Source organism: Neolamprologus multifasciatus, chromosome 10 (genome assembly GCF_963576455.1).
Source record: "Neolamprologus multifasciatus chromosome 10, fNeoMul1.2, whole genome shotgun sequence".
NCBI lineage: Eukaryota > Metazoa > Chordata > Actinopteri > Cichliformes > Cichlidae > Neolamprologus > Neolamprologus multifasciatus.
Genome location: NC_140448.1, coordinates 14,512,957 through 14,539,945, shown reverse-complemented (window position 1 = coordinate 14,539,945; position 26,989 = coordinate 14,512,957). Strand labels below are relative to the sequence as shown.

The 26,989-nt window shown below is 41.2% G+C and overlaps 1 protein-coding gene across 1 annotated transcript in view; it reads right to left on the bottom strand.

Moving 5' to 3' along the window:
• LOC146509831 (neurexin-2-like) overlaps window positions 1–26,989 on the bottom strand; it is a 128,389-nt gene that overhangs the window by 67,929 nt on the left and 33,471 nt on the right. The window contains 9 exon segments of the mRNA XM_085173663.1: window positions 349–730; window positions 815–934; window positions 5,860–5,886; window positions 9,367–9,570; window positions 10,467–10,850; window positions 11,527–11,956; window positions 17,456–17,563; window positions 17,565–17,618; window positions 22,780–23,081. Coding sequence (XP_085029789.1) covers window positions 349–730; window positions 815–934; window positions 5,860–5,886; window positions 9,367–9,570; window positions 10,467–10,850; window positions 11,527–11,956; window positions 17,456–17,563; window positions 17,565–17,618; window positions 22,780–23,081 — 2,011 coding nt within the window.

Here is a 26,989-nt window from a genome sequence, read left to right as displayed (position 1 = left end):
AACGTATTTGAGATGGTGTCAAAGTGCCAAAATGTGCTCGAGCACGGGAACGAGTGTGACTGTATTGAACTTGTGCTGCCTCTCTGTGCTCGACTCCCTTTAACAGAATTATTTATAATGAACAAATGATTTTAAAGCCATTTGGTATCTCTCTGCAGTGCTGCGGGGTGATGGATTCAAGATATGAATTATGATTAGGTAATTTCGAGGCCAGGAAATAAGAAAAGCCCCCGTTCATGCTTTATTTTTCCAACACAAATACTGTTTGGTTGGAATACAGTGAATGAAAAAATAAACCCCTTTTTCAGATTTCACACGCCTGCATGTATATTAGACGCTAGTACTTACCCTTTGACTAGCTCCACCACAATGAAGTCACTTCCATCTCCTGAGTTGTAAAGGATCAGCCCGTCGGGGCTAGTGGTCTTGAACTGGAAGAAGAGGTGCATGGAGGCGTAGGCCTGTAGAGTGGAAAAAGCCAAGTAGCTGGCCTGCGTTAGGAAAGTCACAGGATTGGCAACAATGTGCCTCATGCCAAACCGGGCATTCAGCTCGCAGTAGGAGATGTCTCCATTCTTGCACTGGTCCAAATAGAGCATCCCATTGAAGGAGAGGGCTTGCAAATGTCCGATGAAGTTGGAAGGCACCACAGAGATGAAACGGCGCTCGCTCATGATCCCCGTCTCAATGTTGTTGAACTCCAGGCGGGTGTGGGCGCCGGTCATGTGGCCTAAGTAACAAAGCATTCTTTTTCAACTGAAAATGCATTTCAGTATCTGTGCCTTTTTTCTGTGCCACTTTCTCCCTACTATACCTTCCACTGTCGCGTTGTCTACAGAGAGCTGCAAGTTCTTCCCACGCCGTACCACTTTCACTGTGTGCCACTCGTTGTCATTCAGCTTCTCGCCTACAAGGAGTATCTCTGGTCCCTTGCCTAAGAGGAAGAAAGCGTCAAGTGACAATCATACCACACGAGCTCAGCGTACAAGCCTTCGACACAAAGCACTCAACATTTGAAGCACTCTCAGGGTGCATACATTCATTTACTTATCACTCACACACAAAGCCACAAACCAGCAAGCAATAATTTGCATTTATTCAATACGCAATAATATGGGAAATGAGACAAAGAAACAGCTACAAAAGAGCCCATTCAAATCCGAATGTTTAAAATGTACTGCATGACACAGCTGCGCGTTCTCTGTGTAGGGTCATTTGGGTGATGTCTGTTGGTGGAAACATGTTGGGGCCATGCAGTATCTGGAGCCCTGTCTCAAACACGGAGCTTTAAGTTCCTGAATTTCTGCCCTATCCTGAGCCTTTTTCAGTGGTTTCAAAATAGGTCACAGTGCAGGAGCTTGCCACTGCAGCACCGTCATCCCAAATCAGTGCCTATGCAACAGGCCGACACGGCAGTTCAAAGGAGTTCTGACATCGCTTGGGAAACTAATTGGCCATGCCTAAGCTGACTGCGCCTTTAGGGGTTTGTCTGTCTAATTGAGCTCAGGGTGCAGGAGAATTACAGGGGACGTACAGAGGGCAATAAATGGAAAACATCAACTGGTTTCCGAACACTTCACTGTTTCATCCTCAGGGAAATAAAATGGTGACTGGAGACTTTGTCCAGAGCTGCATATCAAGTATCTTCACAGCACACTGCATCATTTCACCGTCACCCTGCTGAATATTGACTATGCACACCAGAAAGATCACTCTCATCAAATCCCGCTCCCTGTATATTTGATGGCTTCGCTTAGATAATGAAAAACACACAACTTGCTGGATTCACGTCCAACACAAAAAACCCGAGAAATGTTTATCTTGTAAGTGACTATTATGATAGCAGAGGTACAGACGAGATTTGCTGTAATGAAAGAGGCAACAGAGGAATGCAAGACAGTACGGACTATTCGGCTTATCTGTGTTTCTGCATGGGGACCTCGCCTGCTATCTAATGTCAGCATATGAAGCCAAACACAATAATATCAAAATAGAACAACAAAGTCAAATTTCTTGCAAGCACAAAACAAGAATTTCTAAATATTTTACACATACAATTCTGTTTATATCATTAATACAATTGGATAGATCAAGACCCAAAGTGGTGATACTACAAGTGCAATACTAAACATGCTTTCAATCATATCATCATTTTAAAATTACACTCAGGCCACTCTTCTTGTTGTTGCAGTTGCCCTACATCTGTTGCTGTTGTGCACATTTGCACAACATCGTGTTATGCACATGCTATGCACACATTCATTAAGTATATAAAACAGTACAGGTACAACCAGTAATGACTATTTTTCTAGCAGGAACGATTTCTCTTTGTCTGTTGTTTGCACTGGGATGCATTTCGACAACACAACTACCCAGTTACAATACAATTCAATACAACTTTATTCCAGAGGTTTTAATCAGCTGAGGGTGACACAATAAATAACAGCATGCAAGCCCATGCTGTAGCGAGTTATCGATCAAAAAGGGAGGCCTGCCCTGGAGCTTACCCTGCTCTGTCATCTTTTATGACTGTAATGAGGAGGACTGCTTACTGAACTGAGCATTATGTTCAACACGAAATCTCAAGACCTGACGCTAACAATCGAGGCCATCTGAAAAATGTAAAGAGGGCAGAGAGCAAAGGGCTCGCCCCCCGTCCCTCTGCCAACTTATTTTTAAGCAACTGGAGGAGTCCCCCCCTGCTGGCCACTTTAAAGAATGCAGGTTTAAAAGTGACCTATTGTGCTAATTTACAACTCAGTGTAAAGTAGTTTTGCACACCTCACAGTTCAAAATTAATCCTGGTTCTTCTCATACTGGGTGTTGGTACAGCATCTTAGTTCATACAGTCTGAAACAACTTCCTACTTTTAACCCATCTTTTATAAACACAAAGCATCCACAGAATAAGGGCAATGGCATCAGTGGTCCTGGCACCTTATTGAAATCCAATAGTGTGGTTGCTATAGCAGTGAGGTGGGATGTTAGCTCATATAGCTTGATTATGGATACAGTTTAAAGATGAACGATGAATGAATGATCCATGGGTGTGGAGTCAGAAAGAAGCTTACCGGTTCACTGCAGCGAATAGTTTAAATAGTTGCAGCAGGGTAAGTAATGTATATAACAATAAATAATGAATGCTGTCTCTCAATCCTTTTAAATAAAGAAGCAGCATTTAAATGTATATTTTATGATAGAAAGAGTTATCTGTAACACTGCAGAGTGGATCAAAGTGGTGGAATAGAAAAGTGCATTCACCACAGACATCTGATTGTAAAACCTTTGAAATTGGTCTGCCTTTCAAAAGCTTGAAAGAAAGGTCCATATTGTCCATTCTGATCCCCAGTTGTATTTGAGTGATGCTTTCAATAATAAACTTCAAAGGCTCGGTGGAGTTATACAGGTCAGACTCATGAGTGAGCTGAGACTATGGCTGCAGGATTTGCGTCTTAACAAAAAGCAAATTTGTCGAACAAATGCCTCATTTCAAAAGTGTGCGCAACACGCTTTCCCAGACGCCATATAATTAATCAAGAACACTGCAGCAACATTTGTTCTTACAGCGATTACCCTCCCACTGTGTATCCAGTTGTGGACAGTTTCCAAGCAGCTGTTGCAGATGGGCTTTCCTCCCAGATTCCTTTGGAAGTAAGCTACATTTGAAAGACACCTTGTCTGAGAAATCGGAATTTCTCTTGCCTGAGAAATAATTTGCCTGCAGTCAAGTTAGAAGGTAATCCATCAAAGCAGGGAAAACAAATATATTTAAAAAAGTATATAACCCAAACTGTACGGTAGCGCTGTTTTTGGTGATTAGTGTCTTAATAATTTAAGCAGGTAGTTCTGCAGTTTAAAACTCTGTGTACATCTTCTAATATTGAATAACCATTAGGAAGCCATTCATTGCCACATGTGCCCAGTTAAGCTATTTTAGAGGCAATTGATGCAGGATACGAGCAGTTTAATGAATACAGAAGACACAAATAAAGTGGACAATGCACAATGTTATAATGCCATCTGCTGGTAGAGAAGGAGAATTTCCAGGGCAGATATCTGATGAAGATAATAGATAGGCAGGCAATGCTCAATGCATTTTTCTCTGCTAAGCTTTCTTTGCATAAGGTTTCATCTGTGTATTTTCCACTGAGTGCAACAAATCATTTAAAGTGGATATAAACCGCTTTTATGCAGGTGAGTCACTGAGATAGCACACAGGCACCTAGTTTCCATTCAACCATCCACACACATAAAAACACACACACATAAATGCACACATTTTACTCACCTCGCACAGAGAAAAACAATATAATTGATTCAATATAACGAGCAGTTCAATAATTTCATACATGTGCAGTAAATCTGTATACAACTGTATTGTAAAAGCTGTTAAAACCTGCACAGGTTATCGATTCTTTACTTGCCTGGGATTCACTGTCAAATATATTTGAGAGTACACAAAGAGTTGTCTTTATCAGAGTATCTACCTCTCATGATTTTAAATGCATAATAATTGGCAATAGGGCGGCTTTTCTGCGAATCGTTTTCTAACACGAACACCGAGAGGTTTTTATTCTGAAGTATCAAAGAATTATTCATACATGAGGGGTGGCAACAAGCTTTCAGTCCGCACTCAATTATAGTGATAACTTTTATAAGCATTCATAAGCCTCCTCTGTATACGATGATCTAAATCAGAGAGCCGCTCACCTCTCCACCGGCAATAGCGTTTATCTGTTTCTCACACCGCTGTAGTCTGAACCCAAACTTAAATTGCCTGTCTCTCACTATCGGGCGAGAGCAACAATCTGCATCATAAATTCCAGCATCACTGCGGTGCGACCTGAACTCCCACTCCACTTCACAAGAGCAGAGAAAAACCAGCAAATCTATTCCGTTAATCCAGGGGAAAATCTTACTTTCAGTATTCATTTTCCTTTGGGTCAGCTGAATTATTAAAAACCCTGTAGCTTCATGGAAATGTTTTTTTTTCTTTTTGGCTAGATTCTCATCTTTATTGCCATTTTTTCAGCTTATGTTTTCAGTTCATTTTCAACATTTATTGTCCTGTACTTTATGGCCAACAGTCAACGATGTGCAATCAAAATGTTTATTGATGAAAAAGCAATCTGTTAATGAGGGATTGGTAATCAGAGTAAAAGGAAATGCGGTATTGAAAAGATGTTTAAACATGGAACATGTTTCGTGACAGTTACTCTAATAAAAAGGTGTCCAGAGCTGCGAATTGTCTGCACCAATCTGTATCTATTTTTACACATTTTAGCCAAAACAAGTCATTGATTTTCTGAAGCTCTGCTATTGATCTGATTTCATTCTAACCTTTAAGTTTATCTCAGCTCTGTCACTGCAGTCTGATTACTCCTAATAAAGCTGTTGTTTTTTTTCCTTAAAGTGAAATTGAGACACTGATTTTCCCACTAAAGACAATTACGGGTTATATTTTAACTGCACCCAATTATCAGCTATGTGAGCAAATTAGTCAGAGGCAGATGAATGGCAGACTTATTGGCAGCCCAACAGCAGACTATTGTATGTCAAAAATAGCTACATATGATTACAGCATCATTAGACTGAAAATGTGTCTAATTTGAATTGGTAGATTTCATGACAACAGGATCCCAATTATATTCAACTGTACAGCTGCGTGCCACAGTGAAGTCTCACTCATGTTCTTATCTTTATACTGATGCTTGTGAGGAAGATAACAGCAACATTAAACAAAGACAATTGTGTGGCAGAATAAATGAATTATATTCTCTTTCATGTGGGAGCAGAGGCACAGAGCATGTTCCTAAATCATGGTACAGTAAATAAAATCATAATCATAGGAGACACTTACTGAGATTACAGCCTATCCTGATACAATCTGGTGAGAGAGAGAGTGAGATGGTGAGATTAAAAGAAAAAAAAAAAAAGAGAGAACAGCACAAGAGGAGATCATTTCACATCCTTCAAGGTACATTCTGCAGACAATTCAGTGCTTTTCAGAGCCCACCATCCGGGGACAGCCTGAAGAGTCTAAACCGCCACCTTCCTCTCTGAGGAAGAAAAAAGGAACGGTGAGTGAAAGGGAAAAAAAAAATTCCCAGTATGTGTCTGGCACCGCTGGAAATACAAGACACCCGGTCAAAGTTGGGATCAATGAGAGTTTTATGGGCAATAAAAGTAGAGGTGCAGTGAAGTTATTTTTAGCATCCATACCGGCTCTGCTACAACTGCTTACGTTTAGAATCGGCAGGATTCATCTGTTTCAGATAACACGACTGATCGCTCCACCTACATCTGCTTTGGGGTAATTCGGCAAACTCACACTGCTGTGAGGAAAATTGTCAGATAACAAAATTGGAAAATGAAACTCGTATTAGATTTGAGTGTCTCACGAGGAGATAATTATGCTGATTTTAACATGAGGAACATGAAAACCTTGTAAAATTTCTCTGAGAATAGACACGGTGACTTTACTGCAGAGGTGGCTACTGAACAATAAACAGTCACAGCGACAAGTAACCTGTATACCATTGAGATATATGATCAGGAAATAGTTGTTGAAGCTAGGTTAAGAGGAGAAGTGATGATCAAGCTTCATGCCAAGAAAGAGTACTTCAGAGGCGATCTTTGCTTTGAGAGTGTTGATGAAGAAGCATAGAGAAGGTCAGAAGAAGGTCTCTCAGGATCTAGCATATGATATGATACGGTAGAAAGTATATGTTAGGGTGCCAAGAGTGGAGGTGTGGTACTGCATGGGGAAAACAGGAGCGGCAGAGAAATATCAGAGGGTGGTGCAGGACATGTATGAGGACAGTGGTGAGGTGTGCAACTGATGTGACAGATGGGTTTTTAAGGTGGGGGTAGAATTATATCAGTGATCACCTCTGAGGCCCTTGTTGATTGTAATGGTAATGGACAGCTTGACAGAAGAGGTCAGAGAGGTGTCTCCGTAGACTTCGATGTTCACAGATAACACTGTGATCTGTAGTGAGAGTAGGGTGCAGGTGGAGGAGAGCCTGGGGAGGTGGAGGTATGCTCTGGAGAGAAGAGTAATAAAAGTCAGTAGAATAGAATAAATGAAGAAAGAATAAATGTGAGTGAGTGAGAGAGGGGTAATAGTGAAGAAGCAAGGAGTAAAGATATCAAGGTGTATGAGTTTTAATGTCTGAGGCCAACTATTCATAGAAACACTAAACAAGGGAGGTCAAGAAAAGAGAGTGGATGGAGACCAGTATCAGGCGTGATTTGTGACAGAATAGCAGCATGAGTGAAAGGGAAGGTTTGCAAGACGATAGTGAGACCTGCTATGGTGTGTGGTTTGGAGACGGTGGCACTGACAATAAAAGACAGGAGGTCGAACTGGAGGTGGCTGAGCTGAAGATGCTATTTTCATTGGGAGTGACCAGGATGGACAGTATTAGAAATGAGTATATGAGGGAGACAGTTCAAGTCGAGAGACAAAAGTTAGAGAGGCTAGGTTGAGATGGTTTGGGCGTGTGCAGAGGAGGGACAGTGGATTGGACAAAGGTTGTTGAATATGGAGCTGGCAGGAGGGGGGAAAAAGAGGAAGACAACAAAGGTTGCGTGACAGAGGATGGGGTGAGACGGAGGCAGTGGGGACCCCTAAAGGGAGCAGCTTAAAGAAGAAGAGTCTGTGCAATCTAATATATGAGAGATTAATCAACTAGTAGTCCGTAGATGTAATACATTATAAGTATATTCTTCATGACTGTGTTTTTTTATGCACACATTATTGTCGTTTATTAAATCTGGTAGGCTAATGCACCTCTACTGAAAAAGCCCAACTCTCGATCCATCTTCAGCTCAAATTGCTGTTTGTCCTGCAGGCCTGACGGTAATATATTTTCCGAGTTACACACAGAGGAAAAGTGGCGATTTGCACAACCTGCAGCCTCAATGATAGTTACACCGTGAAAAAAGTGACAACAGCACAAATGTAATGCTTTGCCAACATTTTCTCATATCTACAACAGCGACTGTCTTCTCAATCCAGCTGAAATGTTCACATTTTTGGCCTCAAAATGGGCTCACCCACACATCATTTGCATGTTCTGAATAATGAAACCAATTTAACCAACTGTGGTTCAATATGTCGGTGTAAGTTATGTGGCTGCAGAGTGCTCTCAGGCTGTCAACCATCACAGAGCAGTGGATACAGACAGCCAGAGACCAGAGTGACTTTCTGCTGCGGATGTGTGTCCGTATGTGTGCGTGCGCGTGAGTGCGCGTGTCTGTACGGCCATCACTGGTACTCTCTGTTCAGTGAAGCGGCTCTAAACTGGAAAGGCCAGTAAATGTGAGGGGAAGGAACTACAATGGACACATCTACAATGTGAGCAGTTTAAGCTGTAATATTTCAGCGTAATGACGGATCAGGTCTCTGACTGCCTTCTCCTTGAACTGCAGACAAGCCATTGAAGGGCTGAAAGAGCCGAGACGGTCAGGTGGGACCTGACCAAGGGATGAACTGAAAGAGTGAGAGAGTGAAAGAGAGAGAGAGAGGCAGAGAAAGAGAGAGAGAGAAAGATAAGGCAGAATATACATACACATATACAGTAGCCTAAAAAGTCACTAATCCCTTGTTTTTCCACAGCTTTTTGTATTTTGTTCTGCATTTTATGTGTAAACAATAGAGAAAGCATTGTCTTTAGAGCACAAAAATATACATTTTCTCCCTTTCTTTCCTTTCTGCCTCTGCAGTATAAGGTATTCAATAAAGACATAACCTTGAAACATATTTTAATGTAACGTCTGCTTCAAAGCAAAGTTTAGACATAACTGTGACGTCTCGTTATATTGACGCTTTAGCTCGTATTGTGTGTGCACACAATGGCACTTGTATATCATACCATTTTCTCTCTATATAGTCTTGTCTGTATCTGAAGACAAACAAATATTCAGCAGGTTATAATATGCATCATTTTTGACGTTATTTGGAATGTTTCTTTAAAATTTCCTGGTTTAAGGAAATCAAAGCAGAGCTGGCAAAAAAGAACGCTGACAAGGATATCCCCTAATGACATCACATTATGCTACTTTTTAACTCAAACTGATAATTCGTTATTTAATTAAATCCTTTTCACTTAGACCCAGCTGCTCTTTCTAAAATTGACAGAACCACTGCAGGCCTCTGAAATAAATTATAGGAGCTTGCAAAACAACCAGGGGGGTGTGCTTTACTCTTCTTTTTTTTAGGCCACTGTATATACTGTGTATGCAGATGGGGATGAGAGAGCCTCAGACAAAACAAATACACAGAGGTATCTGTCTAAGTAACGCGGCCTAAAAGTTCAAGACGGATTACAGTATGTGCTCATATTTGCCGCAGCAGCATTACCCAGGTTCACAGTGAGTTTCACTCTGCCTCCATCCAGCTCCAAGCGCAAGGTGTCTGCAGACTGCTGGGAGGTGGTGGCCATCAGCAGTCCATAGGCCCTCTGGGACATAAAGCGCAGAGACACGTCCTCGGCCTCTGTGTGCAGCGTCCTCGGCAGTACCACTTTTAGATACATGCTGCCGTCATAGCTCACCATGGTGGCCTCTGCAGATTTAGGATTTGGATTTGACCAAAAACGGGAGAGGAAAAAAGTGTTAGCAGACATCCAGAGGGAATCACAGCGTGAAATTAAAAACACGAAGAGGCATTTATGGAACGAAACCTAAATTTGGTCTGAGATTATTTTGGGTGCCACATGATATCCTTTTAGATTGCAGTTTTCATCTGCCGCACCAGATGGCAGAAAAAGCCTGGAGCAAACGGAGAGAGTGGCGAGATTGCAGGCGCAATCAAATTTCTGAAGGATTTATTCCCAACACAGCGCAATAGAAGGGGGATTTTCATTCCTCATACTATTAGCTGCCAATGGAGCTGCGTAATTTGGCCTCTCTGTGAGGAAGTTATCTGCACGGTGAATGCAGAGTGATTCAGGCCGAATCACTCTGCTGAAGAACCACTGCATTTCTGATGAAATACTCATAGCACTGGTAACCTCGTGATACTGACAATCCACTAATGAATCGCTCTACTGTAGGTAAATACCGTAATTTGCTGCTGAATGGCTCACATTAAAAACAGCATCATTTTCCATGATACTGTCACTGTCACCAGGTTGGTTTGTATATTTGGAGAGTTATTCTGGATTGAGAGCATGCCTCTCATTTGAATAGAGATGGCATTAGGCAGTATGATCATAATGCAACTGCAAATGAAATTCTTATTGTTTAGGAAGCCTGAGCACTAAGTCCTTTCGATAATGAAATTTGTCTATATCTACATTGTTTCTATATTTACAGAGACTTTTAAGCCACTACACACCTAACTTAATAAATAAAATACTAGCCAAGTGTGCTAAAAGCTTTGCAGCACCTTTAAAAAGAAAAAAAAAAAACACACATTTATCTTCCCCATCTACTGCCATCCTTCTTAGATACTCTTACCCTTCTCGCAGCTGGGGCCTAGGTACCCAGTACTGTTGCAATCACAAATATGGCGATTCCAGCCCTCTCTGCAGTGTCCACCATTGGCACATGTATCTCTAGTACACCTGACGTGAGTCTCCCTGGTGCAGAAGCTGCTGACACCTGTGGCGCTTTGAATTTCTGCCAGTCTCCGGAGGTTACGGCTCTGTCCATCAATGAACAGGTCCCTCACACAGCCCACGTAGCCGAGGCCGAGGGACGCCGTCCATACCTCAGGGGGCAGCATGAGGTTTTGACGATCCTCTGGCAAACCTCCAAGATACATGTCCCCATCCAGGTCAAGGATCTCACTGCCTTCATTAGCAGAAAAGGGGATGCTCTGGCTGTTCACTGAAATAAAACCTGTGGGCCAGGCATTAAGTGTGAGTCAACTTGCACTTACACAGTTTTTTTTTTTTGTTGCAGAAAAGGAAGACAGGTGTGTGCGTGGGTTGTGCTGAATGAAAGGCAAGAACAAACTGCGAGATTGAGGAAGTGGGCACCAGGCTGCTTGTCTTAAAAAAAAGTGAATATAATAAAAATGCACTATGTGTCCTTGGGAGATTATTTTGCTTTTGGGCAAAAACTAAAACTTGATCTGTAAAAGTGACGACCTGTGAATTTGGGACCCTTGAGAAGAAATGGATTTTATTTATAGAAACGTGAGGCCAAAATAGAAGAAGTGCAATCTCGTCTTCCACATGCGTACCGCACTAATAAGTCAGGCAATTCCTAATTTGAGTTGGGCGACTGTGTAATTGGCCACTTGTTAAATAGGTTAACACAAATTTAAAAATGTCACATGTAGATTATAGCGACTAAAAATATAATTGTAATTAAAAGCTAATATGCATGCATGTTTCACTGCAGTGAATAAAAAACAGGAGCGTGCCAGGGTGACTGTATCCACGCTGACATATGGTGATTTCACAGCTTGGAACCCTTTATAGTCTGCTCCACAGCTAAAACTAGAGAAACACGGCAGCAGAAGCAGACAGAAGGCGTTCCCCGCTTTCACAAAAACACAACACTGACTTACCATTGCGCCCTTTTCTCTGGAAGTCCACATGGCACCACTCGCCATCATTGAGCCTCTTGCTACTGGCTTTCATCTTGATGCTGCCAGAGCCCATATCCATGACGAGGAAGAGAAATCCGTCGAGCAGCTCGATGGCAAAGAAGTCGGCCCGGGGCTTCCTATCGGCCTGCGTGCCCTGCAGGCTGCCATGGCTGAACAGCATAAGGCCGCTGGGCTCTGTGGTGCGGAAGTCGAAAGATATGGACCCCGTTTTCTTTGTGTTCCACCTGGGCAATGTCAAGTAGGCAGACGGCGTGTCGAAGGTGACCGGCTCCAGGGCTTCCACATCCTCGCAGCTGAATATCAGGTCACCATGGATACTGATCTTGGGGTCTCGCTGTTCAGCCAGCCGTGACAGCTCGAGTCTAAACTCATTATTCTTGTAGACCACCTAATAAATGAGAGAGATGTCGTGGTGAGATGACAGCTGGAAAAGCGGAATGAATTTAGTGCAAAGGTTGAATATTAGTCATCAATAAACACGACAATCAATAGGACACAGCAGCCGAGAACACGGTGAATCATTCCTGAACCCGGAGCTGAGACAGAAAGCACTTTAGTGATTTTACATTTGAGTGCATTTATTCCGCAGGATTTCAGGTAGATCATAAAAATATTTTAATTACCAACAAATTATGAGGAGATTATCACAAGACAACAAGAAGGCAGCAGGTGTTAAACCGCTTGTGAAATTGCAAAAAAAAAAAAAAGAAGAAAAAAAAGAAAATGCATTTAGATTTAGATGCAAATGCTTATATTTTAGACATTTAAGTGGCTCATTTAGGAATGCACAATGTGTCTGACATAATCATCTTAAATTCAGAGCGGAGGAACAGGAGGATGAACACTGCACCCACACGATGGCAAACAATTTGGTGTATTTATACCGAGGTAAACTGAAAGAGATCAAGTCAAGGCAGAGATGGTGAGTGGGAGAGAGGCGGCCTTGACCCTTTACAAGCTCAGCGCGAAATTTATTATTTAAAATGGGTAAATTTAGTAAACATGCACTCGTGATCTGCAGAACAGTCGTTAAAAAAATAAATAAATCCGATTTTGCACTCCGGCATGAATAAATGTACATGAGAAACTCATTTGCCTTTGAGGAATATTTTGCTGGTGATTTAATATTTTAGCGAAATACAAAAACAACCTTTTGTACATATATTTACTTGCATATACGAGACTCCAGATAGACAATGCCCCTGTTTTCAACATAAAGCATACTGGGAGAGAATGCCTGTGCAGCCTTCTTTGTCTTGTTGTTGTATTTTCTGCTTTCATTCTGGCTTCATCAATATGCACAGTAGGAAACCACGGTCCTTGTCTCATTTTGTATCAGTTGTAAGTCACCCCGAGCCCACTGTTATCTGCCACATCACTCTGCAACCAGTCACTGCCTGAGGTGACACACCACACAGCACAGAGGACTAACAGCAGAGCTGAGAGGCAATTTGAGCCAATATCACACTTCACACTGCCTCAGTGTGACTAATTAAGCAGTGAAATCAGATGGCGAAACTGACCATCGAGAAATGAGTGTAACAAGCAATTTTAAAATGGGAAGACAGTCAATCAAGGCAGTCACTTACACAAAGAGGGAACAGCGTGTTTTCAGTAAACAACCAACAACACCAGCGAAAACGCACAGATGGCTACAAAAAGACACTGTGACCTCTGCAGGGCTATTATATAAGCCAAAGGACAAAGCAAGAAGCGGAATCCTATTTCACCAATTCAGATGCTTGTTGTTTGTGACATGGATTACAGAGTATCCCAAAACACAAGAAATAAAGCCCTTTAGTGCCAACCGGCAAAGTCCCTGTGTCATTTATGTTCAAAAAGTACAGCATAACAAACTGCGTGAGAATGAGGACCTTCTCTTCTCCCAACAGCTGTGTGAAGACATTCTCCATAACCAAATTGGGTGCAATCTGTGAAGCATTAAAGTACACGTAGCTAATGGTTAGGCATGCGATATCTGGGAGGTACACGCACGGCAGCATAATAAAACGACATAGCGGCAACTTTGAAAAACAAATTCATCTCTGCCTGCTAGTTGTGACATTCATCTGAATGTTTCTCCTGCACTGATGAACCTGATGGCCTCTCCTCGGCAGCTCTCATATCTACTATCCTGAAACATCTAGGGAGATTAGTCATTGCCTACGCTGTCTGCATTCAGTAAAATAAGACCGAAAAAAAGGAGTATTTTCCTCACTGTTCACTTTTCCCCCCCCACGCGGACCAAGAGGAATTCAATATGTGCCGCATGTATTTGTGAATACCTTCTACTCACCACAGAGCTTTGATTTTTAACTTCATCGCCAAACTCAAGCGCTCGCTTATGGACTGACACATCTCAGATTTCCTGGCAGGCCGATCCAGTTATGACCAGCTCTGCCCGTGTCACCGCTCACACTCATTATCAGGGTTTGTCAACCCTTCCTCATGACTCTTTATCGCGTCACACTCTTCCCGCATGCCTACAGTGTGACTGTGTGACTACACACAGAAGTAGTAGGTCTAAACACCATCACCAGTCACACCGCCCACAGAGCGGAGGTTGCAGCATTGGCAGCGGTGCTGGGACAATAACCTGTCCATAAATAACATCTCCTTTTTCGTTTTAGTAGATGCAAACTGCATAGTAATGATGTAGATGGTGCACTTAAAATCAGTCAGTGGAAATACTTTTACTGGGTTTAAATATTTATGTTATGAGGTTTATTAAAAAATGATTATATGTTTGTTATTGTTTGTTTACAAATGGCTTTATTAATAAATCTGTCTGTTTTAGTGTTGAATTTATAGGAAAATGTATATATATATATATATATATATATATATATATATATATATATATGAAAATTGTGTTGACGTTATGACTAAAAATGAATAACAGCCTTGATTTAAAAATAAAACCTGCTGGCAGCTCTCTGAGACTGTACTTAGGCAGTAATTGTGCTTAAATGTCGAGCTAGAATATTCAGAAAAATTTGTATGAATGCCCCTTGGAAAATTAAACCTAGCGCTGGTGGGGTGGAGGTGAGGGGGTCGGGTGGGGGCCAAGACAGGAGAGTGGAAGATGCTCAGATTTCCATTTCATGTGACTGGGATGGACATTTATTGCTATTATTAAGAGCATTAGGAACGCATTAAGGAAATTTTAGTGGGATCTGTTGTTTCTTATTATTGTTCATTGTGAGAAGACAAAATAAACAATAATAAATATAACTGACATACTATCCTAATTTGAATCTAGGGGGCCGTCTGTGTATATGAGAAACGTGACACATTTTACACAAATAGAGCACTAACATCGCATTCGCAGGAGGATTACTAAATGAACGTAATGACAGGAAAATCAAATGAATTGTGATTTAAAATACATTTTGTTCAAAAAACATTAGATGTTAATAATCTCTGTATGTGCGACGATGCACGTGCAGATCGGCCCACCTGTCAAGGAGGAGATAGAGACAAGGTACAGACATGGAATGCATACATGCTACAAGGTCATTATAGTAAAATGAATAATTCTGGGAATAAAGTCCAAATTTTTGGAAAAACCTAAAGTACTATTTTGATTTTAATCTCAACATTAAGAATAATTAAATCAAAATAGAGCCTTCTAGTGTGTCTATAATATGGCTTAGACTGAGCTCAGGTTTGGACATATGCAGAGGAGGGATGGTGTATTCCACATCCAGTATATCCAAAGGATGTGGAATATGGAGCTGCCAAGCAGGAGGAAAAGAGGAAGACTCAGAGAATATTCTTGGATGTAGTGAAGGAGGTTGTTGTGACAGAGGAGGATGTTAGGGATAAGGTGAGATGGAGGCAGATGATCCGCAGTAGCGACCCTTAAAGGGAGACTTTGAACATTAAGGAATATTTATGACCAAGTTACTGATGTCACACACAAAAACCTGGTGAAAGCGAAATATCTGGGCTAACAAACTTGCCCATTTATACACTGTATATTCATTTGCTTAAATTTATTAGCAGTAACTTTCATAAGAAGTCAGGTAAAGAGAATATACATAGGAAACGTTACACAAACATGTTGTTTCAACAGGCAGTAACACACATTGTCTTGTAACATCCATGTTGTTTCCACAAGACTTGAACTCACTGAGGTCAGAAGAACAAACTGACTCAGGAAATAGGACTAATCCAGGGAACATGTAAATGCAAGGTTTAGCACAGGGTTGCCTTGATCAAAACACTCATTCATACATAAATACTATGTATATTACTATGTAATAAATTAGTACTTCATACACAAACCCAAAGCATACAGGAATTATTTTGCAGGTATTTGGTAAAAACAGACAAAGAAGTGGTCAATTTAAATTCTGACCGGCAACGAAAAGTCCACAGATTACTAAAGTCATCTAAATTTATCTTGTGAGTGGGTGGGCTCGATTAACTGTAGCTAAATCACAATAATCCAGCTAGGCAGTCGATACTACTCGCTTAAAAACCACAAACCTCATAACGGCAACATCAAGATAAGCATGATCCTTTTTGGGGGAACCACAGATCACTGTCGAGTTCCTGTTGTGACATTTAAACTAGACCAGTGCACAGTAATCGCAGCATATTACAACTGTAAAAATCACAGATATCTCTAACTTCTTTCTGTATGCAACATCTGATTGAACTTTAAAACTTGAACTTCCATATTTTGCCTCACAAAATCCAATTAATCAAAAATATTATCTGAAGATTTCATTTCTCCACTACACCAGCTGGCTGCTTTGTCATTAGCAGTTGGCAATTTAAGCAGTTTTTTCAACCGAATCCCAAAAAGAAAATGTGAAACCGAAGTACGAAGAAATCTTCGTGTTAGTTTAAGCAGGCCAGCACTGATGAACAAGAGCATACCCGACAATAATCAGTCCTTAATCTACTTGTACCAAGACAGTAAGACAGTCCTTCTGACTGCCAAGCACTCACACTTAATGAAGCCGCTGCTCGTTATGCTCCGACCTGGCGCTGCTGTTATTAGCTTAGTCACGTTATTTCCACTCTATTTGCCTTGTGCATTATGTGTAACCTATATCTAAGTGATGTGTCTGCTCTGTCCTTGGTGCATTGTTCTCCCTGCTGAATCCAGAGGAGCTGGATTTAATGGGGATCAGGATAGGCGGCTAGTAAGAGTTTATAAGCAATTACGGAATAAATGGTCTTATATTGTGTGACGTCAGTGTCTCTGACAGAAGTAAACTCAGCTGTATGAGCTGGGGTATTAACCCTGAAGAAAATCGGCCTCCCTGACGTCTGTGTGACTTTTAAATATTAGACTGCTGCCTGTTTAATCACGTCTCCTCCTAACTCTCTTTGGGTAAGGGGAAAGCATCTTTCTTATTTTAAGGCTCACAGCACATCAGTTGCTCTTTTTATGAGACGGCTCAGTTCATTAAAAATTTGTGAGACCTGGCTGAAATTGGACATTAACCCATAATTTGCAGCTTTACCTAAACATCTAGTACCAAGTACATGATCTTTACTCGCTTGCTGAAGATAATCAATGTGACAGGTGCAGGTCAGACTTAAAGCACTTAAAAAAATGCAGAAGAGGGGATGAAAACCAGCTCCAAACTGTGTTTCAGGAATGAACATGAGATGCATCTGTTTCTTATGCATATCAGTGCTACATTCTGAAAGGGGTTCCCACAGGAATCTATAAATGCATATGCTCTGCACAGCACAACCTACCAGCTGAAAGTTTCTCCTTCAAACACCCTACAACAGGAGAATCAATATCAGTGCGAGGGGTAATTTTTGATACGCAGAACATGCTCTGCTTAAAGGGTTGCGCTACCTAAGGAGGGTCGGATAGTATTTCCAGTTTGCTGCCAAAAGGTCAAGCTGTACTCACATCTTTCAGACAGCCCATGAAGTTGTTGCTGACCGGGGAGCCTGGCAGGTCAGCTGTGTTTAGGCTGCCCCCTATGTAGAAGAGATCATCAGAGCCCAGCATGGTGTTTGTCCTCCTGGGTGTAGCCAGTGGTGGTGAGAATCCCGTCCACCAAAATCGTCACCTACAGGGATAAAAATCCCGGCACGTTAGGAAAATAAAATCCAAGATTTTTAAACCAAGTGGAAAGAACCGGCCTAATTATTTCATGCTTCATTTCTTGATTTGAAATAAGCATGTCGTAATATTGGCTCTTGAAGGCAATTACAAGAACAGCTTTGAAAGGTTCACTAATCTCAACTGATCCCCATTTCTGATAAACCAGCATGATCGTAGCGAAGTCAACGTATGATAAATGTGGGCTCCGCTGATATTTTGGCTCCAAAGCAATTTGGGACGCTACAGTTAATTTGAGATTAAAGGTAACAGGATGGCAAGCTACATTTACTTGAATATTGGCACCATCAAAGCGAGAGATTTCTCCTATCAATGTCATCAGTAAACAGGGAAGAAAACGAATGACTGAACAGAGATATAGAAGTAAAAATGATATGCTTGTTGCCATGACAATAAGCCTACAGTAACAAGTATTTCTGCACAAATGTAACAGCTCCCACTTAAGGGTAATAAGTGAAAACAATTACCATTTCTTTTGTTGGGAGCATTATTCCATTTCATTTCAGGAAATTCTACAGTAGAAAGCAATTTATTTGTATATTGCACTGCATATAATAAATATCACAAAATGCATAAACAAACAAAATAAAGTGTTGAGCATGCACGGTCACAGATTCAGTTAATTGTTCCGATGTCTCATGCTACACACAATAATCCTGAGTGGAAGGACACTGTGCATAAAATCCTTCAGTCAGATCATTAGCTTGGAAAATACCACAGATCATGCAATGTTTTCACATAGGGAGAGGATGCAAAGAGCAAAAGCCAGTACAAATCTCTATCCACTAGCTTCAGGTTATACTTGTAGGCGATCAGTCAGCAGGGCAAAATCAAAAAACAATACTTAAACAACCTAGGAAAACAGAATAAAAAAATTAGGATCAACAAGAGTAGAGTAAGGCAAAGGATTCCCAACATGAACAAATGGCTATAATGCATTGCTACAAATGAGTTCAATGATGATCTGTAATATACTACTAGAGGGTGTAATTAGCTAACTGGGAACAGGTGGTGCAGAAAACTGGTGGGAAGGAAACAAAGTATGGAAGGAAAACTGAGAACCAAGGATTACAAAAGGCTAAAAGGAAAAAAAAACAGGAAATGAGAGAGATGAGAGAGAGGGAACTATTTCCCAAATTCTCAAGTAAACACCCGCAGGGGAAAATAAGCATCATAAAATGTGGAATCATTTCTAGCTTCGCTTAAAAAGTCATTTAAAATGTGGGACTTGTGACCCTTGCATCTCGAGAATGAGTTAACTATGTAAAAAGAACCGTGTCTATTTTTATGAATATCATAAGAGGATGAGAGACAGCATGGTATGTTTAGTCGTCAGGTCAATAAAACGAGGTCCTGCCTTTCCATTTGCTGCTACTGGCAGGTATTGATTTCTGTCTATCTGGTACTGAAGCCTTGAGTATCTTTGCCTCGGACCTTGGACAATGAGAAGGCTTGACTGAGGGTTGATGAAACTGCACATGAAGAAATTTCAGAAAAATGTGTTTCGTGTCTGGGAAGTGATTGATCTTGCTTTCTTGTTCACTCCAAAATGTCTACAGAAGCATGGCCGATGTCTAAGATGGTGGTGACACCCACCTACTTTACTGGCATTTGAATATCTGAGGTGAGGGATCGGTGCGTTCAAAGGTAATTACTGATTTAGGTCATTATTAATTAGAAGAACACACTGGGAGAATATACAGGCTCCAGACCTGGATGGCACACTTTGAAGCTGACCTTTTATCATTAATTTTGCCAGCATTTCGACATCGCCAGTGTTATGTAGTGCTTATTAAATGGTAATATATATTTATGACTGTCAGTGTAGCTCAGGAGGTTTTCAAAAGAGTATTCATGAGGTACAACAACAGATAATCAGCAAGCATGTTAGTGAGTTCTGTGTTCTGAGCATGCCACTAAATAGGTGGATGCATCGATAACAAGGGTTGAAAGGCAGAGAAAATGAGCACCAACGAGTTTGCCCAAAACAGACGACACAAAAGGCAGATGGAGAGAGAGAGATAGTAATTGCAGGAATTCTAGAGTGAAAAGCACCACCAGATCTAATAAAATGTTTCCACCGGCACTCTCGTGGGAGTTACAGTTCCTCCTATCTACATGTCAGTGAGCTAACTTATCTGAGGGGAAAGCAATTTACTCAGGGATCAAATGCATGCCTGAAAGCATAAGTGACGTTGTAAGCATCGGATTGCCGCTCTTCTGGAAGCCAGGCTAAGGAAACGGAAGAGGAGGAGGATGCACGTTTATATGCAGGTTAACGTGACAGGTTTAGAATATATTGGCGATGATGAGATGGTTAGATACAAAATGAGTTCTTCTTTAGAAAAGAAATCGAACATTTATATGCACTGCATGAGTCCCACTCATCTTAGGGAATATATTTAGTCTGGTTATAGTTCAAGTAAATTTACAGAGCGATCGCTTTGTGGGGAACAGAAAAGCTAGCGCCGCCTTTCCCTTTAGAAGCTCAACTTTCTTAGGGTTTCAGTATTGTACTGAAACCCAGTACAGTAATTAGCTAAGATAATGGTAACAGCAACATTAATGCCATTGTCCAATGTATCTGACTAATACAGAGCATACTGGAGCATATTGGTCAGATACACAGTGAGGGTACAATTTAGGGTGGATGCACTCTTAGCTTACGCTTAGCTTAAAGTGAAGACATAACAGCTGGAGAAACATAACTGACAGCTAAATAAACATAAACACAGCTAGAAGAGAGTGAATGATCATTATATTATCTGTTACTGCTCTGTGTGTAAATACACTGAACTGCTACTTCATTAGGCGCAGCCATTCATCTGCTCGCTACAGTAACAAGTGTTAATAAGTTGCAGCCAATCATATGGCAGCAACTCAGTGCATTCAGGCATGTAGACATGGTCAAGATGACCTGCTAAAGTTCAAACTGAGCACCAGAATGGGGAAGTAAAGGTGATTTAAGTGACTTTGAATGTAGCATACCTGTTGGTGCCAGATGGGCTGGTCAGAAAATGGAACTACTTTTGTGTCTCGGGTTTACCAAGAAGGATTAGAAAAAGAAAAAACAACTCTGAGTGCATGCCAAAGCTTGAAGCAGAGGGCTACAGCAGCAGAAGACGACCACACCTGTGCCTTAGCTTTCAGCTAAGAACAGGAAAACGAAGCTCAACAAAAGTGGACAATAGAAGATTGGAAAAATCTTGCCCAGTCTGATGCTGTCTACTGCAACATTTAGATGGTAGGATCAGACAAACAACATGAAAACATAGATCCATCCTGCCATGTATCAATAGTTCAGGCTGCTGGTGGTATAATGATAATGATGATAACATGAGGAATGTTCTCTTGGCACATTGTTACCCCTTTAGTACTAATTAAGCATCATTTAAACACCACAGCCTACACGAGCATTGTTGCTGACCATGCCTACCCCTTTATTGACCACAATGTACCCATCTTCTGATGGGATGCCCAGCAGGAAAACACACCATGTCACAAAGCTCAAATCATCTCAAACTGTTTTTTTTAAACATGTCAATGAGTTCACTGTACTCAAATGGTCTCGACAGCGGCAGATCTCAATCCAACGGAGCACCTTTGGGACGTGCTGGCACGCGAGATTCGCCTCATGGATGTGCAGCTGACAAAATGAGCTTGTTATCATGTCAATATGGAACAAAATCTCTGAGGAATGTCTCCAGCTGACAAGTTTACAACATCAGTATCAATACCCCATCCACCAAATGAGCACTTTTGCAGTCATTATACTGTTTCTTTTTCCTTTTTCTTTTACAGGAATTGACGATTGAGCGAGGAGTGGCTCTGACTGACTGTGAAACCCTGTAAGGCCGCTACTTGTCAATCAAAAGGTAATCAGACCAAAATCAAATCTTGCTTTATTTTCTGCCAGCACTTCAAGGGCATTTCCATTCGTCATTAGGACTCCTGACAGTTGTAAACACCTAATTATACTCATCTTATGAATCTTTTTTCTTCTTCACTGGTTTGTCTCTTTGCAGTTTGTTGCTACAGTTATGGGCAACAAGGTTGTTGCAGTGGTGGCAATGCAAAAAAATAAAAAGGTAAATTTGTGAGACCTAAAGAAATGAGTAATTATGTGTGGGCTCGTTCCTGCAAGCAACCACTTTACATTACACTCACTCCCACTTATTCAGTGTCCATACAAAAAAGTGCAGCTGTAAGGTATTATATGAGGAAACTAATAGAATAGCAGAATGATGCAGTCAAAGAAGAATGCCAGTGGGGTAACATTTAATGTAACGGACACATCCTTGCAGTAAATTAGACTGGGAATTCAGTCCCTTGTCCTGACTGCTAATGATATGAAACTTTAAGGCCGAGATGTACTTGGCTGGAGTACAATAGGTACAGCAGTACATGGTTGGACACGTGCACTGGCTGTATTCATTATTTAAGCTCTGCTTTCTCTCGCAAGTCCCCATATACTGCTGCAATGTTACATCAGTGGCTAAAGCTGCAAAAGAGATATTTTTGCACTCTCCGTTCAAGAGTTGGTAATGAACAGGCTCCTGATATCATCACTACTGTGGGACGAATGAATAGGATGAATAATGAGTTAAGTTTTTATTACAAAAAAGGTATTAAAAGTATATATATGACAATCTTGTGGGTGCAAGAAGGAATCAATTCTCTGAATTAAGAAAAAGAGTGATTTCTAGAAATTCAATCTAGGGGCAATGACCTAATAGACGCTTGCAATATCAGGATAGGGAATGTGGCAGCAGAAGCATTCAACAGAATCCAACACAGTATTTGTTTACTGGCAGTTCACACTGCCGGAGGTTAATAGCAGCCTATCTAAACTCTATTTGCAAAGGACTGCCATTTCCTGCAGCTCATAAGAATCAGATCCAAATCTTTTTTATATTAATAAGCTGAAAGATACACTTTAAATACTGTTACAATACTGTGTACAGTGACTGATTTCTCATCATCTCACACAGATTGCTTGCAGACTGCAATTATATTGACTTCTGCGTAAATACAATCTACACATTTTACAAAAAGCTGCAACTTTCTTAAGCAGAATACAAAATCATAAGTAATGGATGTATACACACCTGACGGAGGTTGCGCGTCACACGAACATCATGCCAGATATTGTCATTAAACCTCCCACTGGTTGGTTCCACCAGGGCTTCAAAAGCACCAGAGCCCAGGTTGATGACCAGCCACAGAGCGCCATTCCTCAGAGACAGGTTGACATAGTCAGCTGACTTCCCCGTGTGAAGCAGCAAGGCGTTCCTCTGCAGCGTCCGGAAGGACAGCGTGATCTCGTCCAGGTTACTCTGAATGGGAGTCTGGGATAGGTTGTAGCTGAAGAACTCATTGCCTTTAAAGGTGGCCACTGACTCCTCCTGCCCTGAGAGTCAAAGAGAAACAGCTTAGATAATTGTTCCTTTCATCCAGCTTAACCTTTACTTATCTACTGGGTGCATTCACTACTTTATTTTGCTAAAATAGAGGAGGCTTGGTGGGTGATATTAGAGGCTAAAATGAGCGGAAAATGCAGCGTGCCGCATTGCTTCGGAAACATTTCACTAAGACCCACTTGAACAGACCGTGTGTATTTTGTAAAGCTATTAAAACGTTACAAAGTCACTGTACAGTCAGATGAATAAGTGTACATTTTCAGCGTGCTGTTTCCATAGTAAAGTATAAGTCTTTATGTCTTTTTCTTTTTATTAACATATGTAGGGAAAAAAAGGCAGCAAAAAAGTGATCCTTACTGACGAGTACTTTCATTGTAGTCAAAGTGTATTCATCTTTCATAAGACCGACATAAAAACACACTAGAGCTACAGCATTACACCACATCCTCAGCTGAGAAAGGTCCTGATCAAGACGTGTGCACTTTTTACCCTCATTTGAGAAGAATTTGCTATAAAAAATAATTATACAATGACAGCCGCTTTATCCTTTATTCAGCAGGGTTTTTTTTTTTAAATGCCAATATCAACTTGGCTAAACATTTAATTCACACTCACATTCCAGGGAATGTCCACTAGGTAATGCACACAGTGAAATATACAGAAGGGAACTTCACCAACTGTTCAGAGGGAAGCAGATGGAGCTTGATTAAAGATGTTGTTTTTGTATTTGTCAATGTTTCTTAGAATTCCACATGTTGGCAATTTTTCTCAAGCAACCCCATCAATGTATCCTTGATGGCAAACATCACATGGCACGTAAATAATAAATCATTCTTGACAGCTTACAGCTCATTCAACAGTTACGCTGCTAATACACCTTCCACAAGGTGACAGTTTTGAGGGGTTTTTTTATTTGGTTTTTTTTTTTTCTCAATTCAAGACCTGACAGGCAGCCCTACTGCACACGAAATTAGAAAGAAACACTGAATTTTGTTTCGCTTCAGAATTCACGAAGGCCATCCGTGCACGCACAACCTTTAACCATCAAATTTTAAGTTTAGTTTTTCTGATATTGAACCAAAGTTTTGCTTCGACACAGGGAGTAACACTGACAACTTTACAACACATAGTAGGGCTGCTGTCCTTTGCTCTTTATGAGCTACTAAGCAAGCTGTTTCAAGCTAGAAGGATAAGCTGACCCTTTAGTTGATGCTTGTTTGTTTGCACAGCAAATGTCAGCTTTGGTACTCAGGGGCCAATTTAAGGCTGCTGGATGAGCAGTCCTATTAGTCTGTATTGTTTGTGCAGTGTAGTCGCTCAACTCTTGAGCACACAGCTACTCGTTGAGCTACTGGCGCGGAGCATGAATGCAAACTTCCTCATTTGGCTGAGGTTTAAGGTGTAAAGTAGAACCAAGTGGAGCCAATAGTGACAGTTACAACTACAGGGAAATTATAGCACTTAAACTAAAAGTGCCTTTGTGTCATTTTTCTTTCTAAATACAGAAGGATTTATCATAAGAGATAAACCTTAATGACAAGAAGATTTGCACCTAAGCTGTGCACATTCTACAGAATGCAATCTGCCTAATAGGCTTCCTGTCATTCTGTGATGAAGATGTCCCCAGCATGACCCTGAATCTGTCTTGAAGGTCTTTCTTGAAATGGGAGGGGTAGACGGCCTATAGCTCTGCTTTTCAGTTCTCCTAGAAGGTGTCCTACTGTCTGCAGCAATAATGTTTACCACTCTGTAAAAAAAAGAAAAGAAAAAAGGAACAAGAAAAAAGGAAATAGTAGCTTTGTTTTGTCTGACACCAGACAGACTTTGGCACTAACTCCGAAGAAATATCTTCAAAGACCCTAGCTGCAGTCAGTACGCCAGCTAAAAGATGCTACTGGAGCAGTTTAGCACTTTATGCATTTTATAGCTATACGAGGGTGGGGCGTCGGAGAGTGAGGGGGTGGATGGGCCGTCCACCCTCTTGGATTCAGCTATAAGACCATTGTGCTGAACCATGTCTCGATGTAAATGGAAACACATCAATGAAAAAAGGAGGCTCAGCAGAAAATAACAGCAGCACCGACAATCTCTACGCGCCTCTCCTGCTTCTCATCTCATTGTGGCATGCGCCACCTTGCCCCCACTCCCGTCTTACTATACACCATTCAATCTACTTGCAGCCCAAGGTTTTGAAATAAATTCCCTCTAAATTCAGGATACAAATACAAGCGAGTCCTTCTAGAAGGACACTGCTCATGGCCAATCCAATGAAGCGTGCAGCTACAAAATATGGAGAGCGAAAGCATCCTGGATGTTACTATAACACCGGATAACTCTAAGACAGTCAGTGTAAGATTTATCTATAATTCTGCTGCTGGGAGCTATACGTAAGCTCCTGGTGGTCATACCATGAGGTGAGAAAAAGGGTTCAGCCACCAGGTGAGAAGACTGTTACTGTTAGACAAATTCCACCACTCACGCTGCTCATTAATATTAAGGTTTACAGCAGAGTAATTCCAAAATGCTGCAAAGCCGGCGGCACAGATGCAGCTGGTAACGTTTGTCTGTGGCTCAGAGGCGGGGACTGGGTTATCAGGCAGAGTGCGAGCAGGCTGTGGGGCAGCAGCTGACCGCTGGTGTGTAGCTCTGTAGGTGGTCATCAAGCTACACCTGTGCCTGAATGATCTCATCTGGGTGCACACGCTGGCGAAGGAGTGTGGGAGTGAAATATTCACAATCTGCCGCTTCTCAATTTCCAGAAGTCTGCATATTTGTGGCAAAACAAATAGAGACTAAGTCTGAGAGCGCTCGCTCAAGTATGCGCCCCGGGGCTGAAGGTGGAACACAGTTAATAACAAATGTTTGTTATAACATGAGATGGTTGAATAAAGCGTTGATGTCTCATGTATATCCCATGAGGTCAGACGTGCAGCGCTCTGTGTTGCCAGCTGTAACTGCGCTTTGCCTGAGCATTGAGGGTTATTTCTGCAAATCTCGATTCCACAATCAATTACCAACTTCTTCTTCATTTAAATGCGTGAAATTGAACAATTACTTTTAGGCTTCATTTCATGACAAATCGCACTGTGGTTGGCTTCAGGACACACTTACTGTATGATGTATTATATGCTTTATATAACAGCATTTTTCTAATACAGCAGAGATGATTAATCTTTGTACGATTGAGGACGTAGTGGCGTACAGTATATTCACCCACACTGTTCTGTCAGAATACCCATTGATTACAGCACAAGCTTAAACGGAACATTATGTTTTTGGTCTTATAAAGACTAATTGCTACTAGTGGCTACCGAAAGGATTTAGACCCTAATCTGTAATGTCACAGTCATGTTCGGCTTCAATCTGCATCATTTATATATGGTGAAAAACCTCATTCTGTGAAGCATTCTCATCTCCTGTAAATGATCTTGGTATAATTGTTATTTGTTCAGATATGCGTGACAAAATGCGGATGCTGCCACACCCTCTTTTAATCCATCTTCACCGAGCGGGAGAGTGAAAGATGACATACGCAGCTATTTCAGTTCACGGCAGCACATTATTCATAATCAGGGATAATTGGGTTGAAAATAAAAAATCATTAGTACAGAAGCTGCGATGATAACCCGACACCACTGTTCTTTCTGGTCAGATGAGCAATTTTTCCCGAGGAACTGGGACAGTGGAAAATACTGTGTGGTCAACATGAGGGGGTCAGAAAAGCCAAGTACGTTATAGACAACACTGATCTCCATGGAGACAGGATGATGAAGTTTATCTAAATCTCACAGCGTGTGGAGGAAATGCAAAAGCCTCACCACACCAGAGTACATCCACCCTTTTTCAAAGTGCCTATATTCCAAGTATGCCTTGCAGAAAATGTTTGACGCTTTATTTT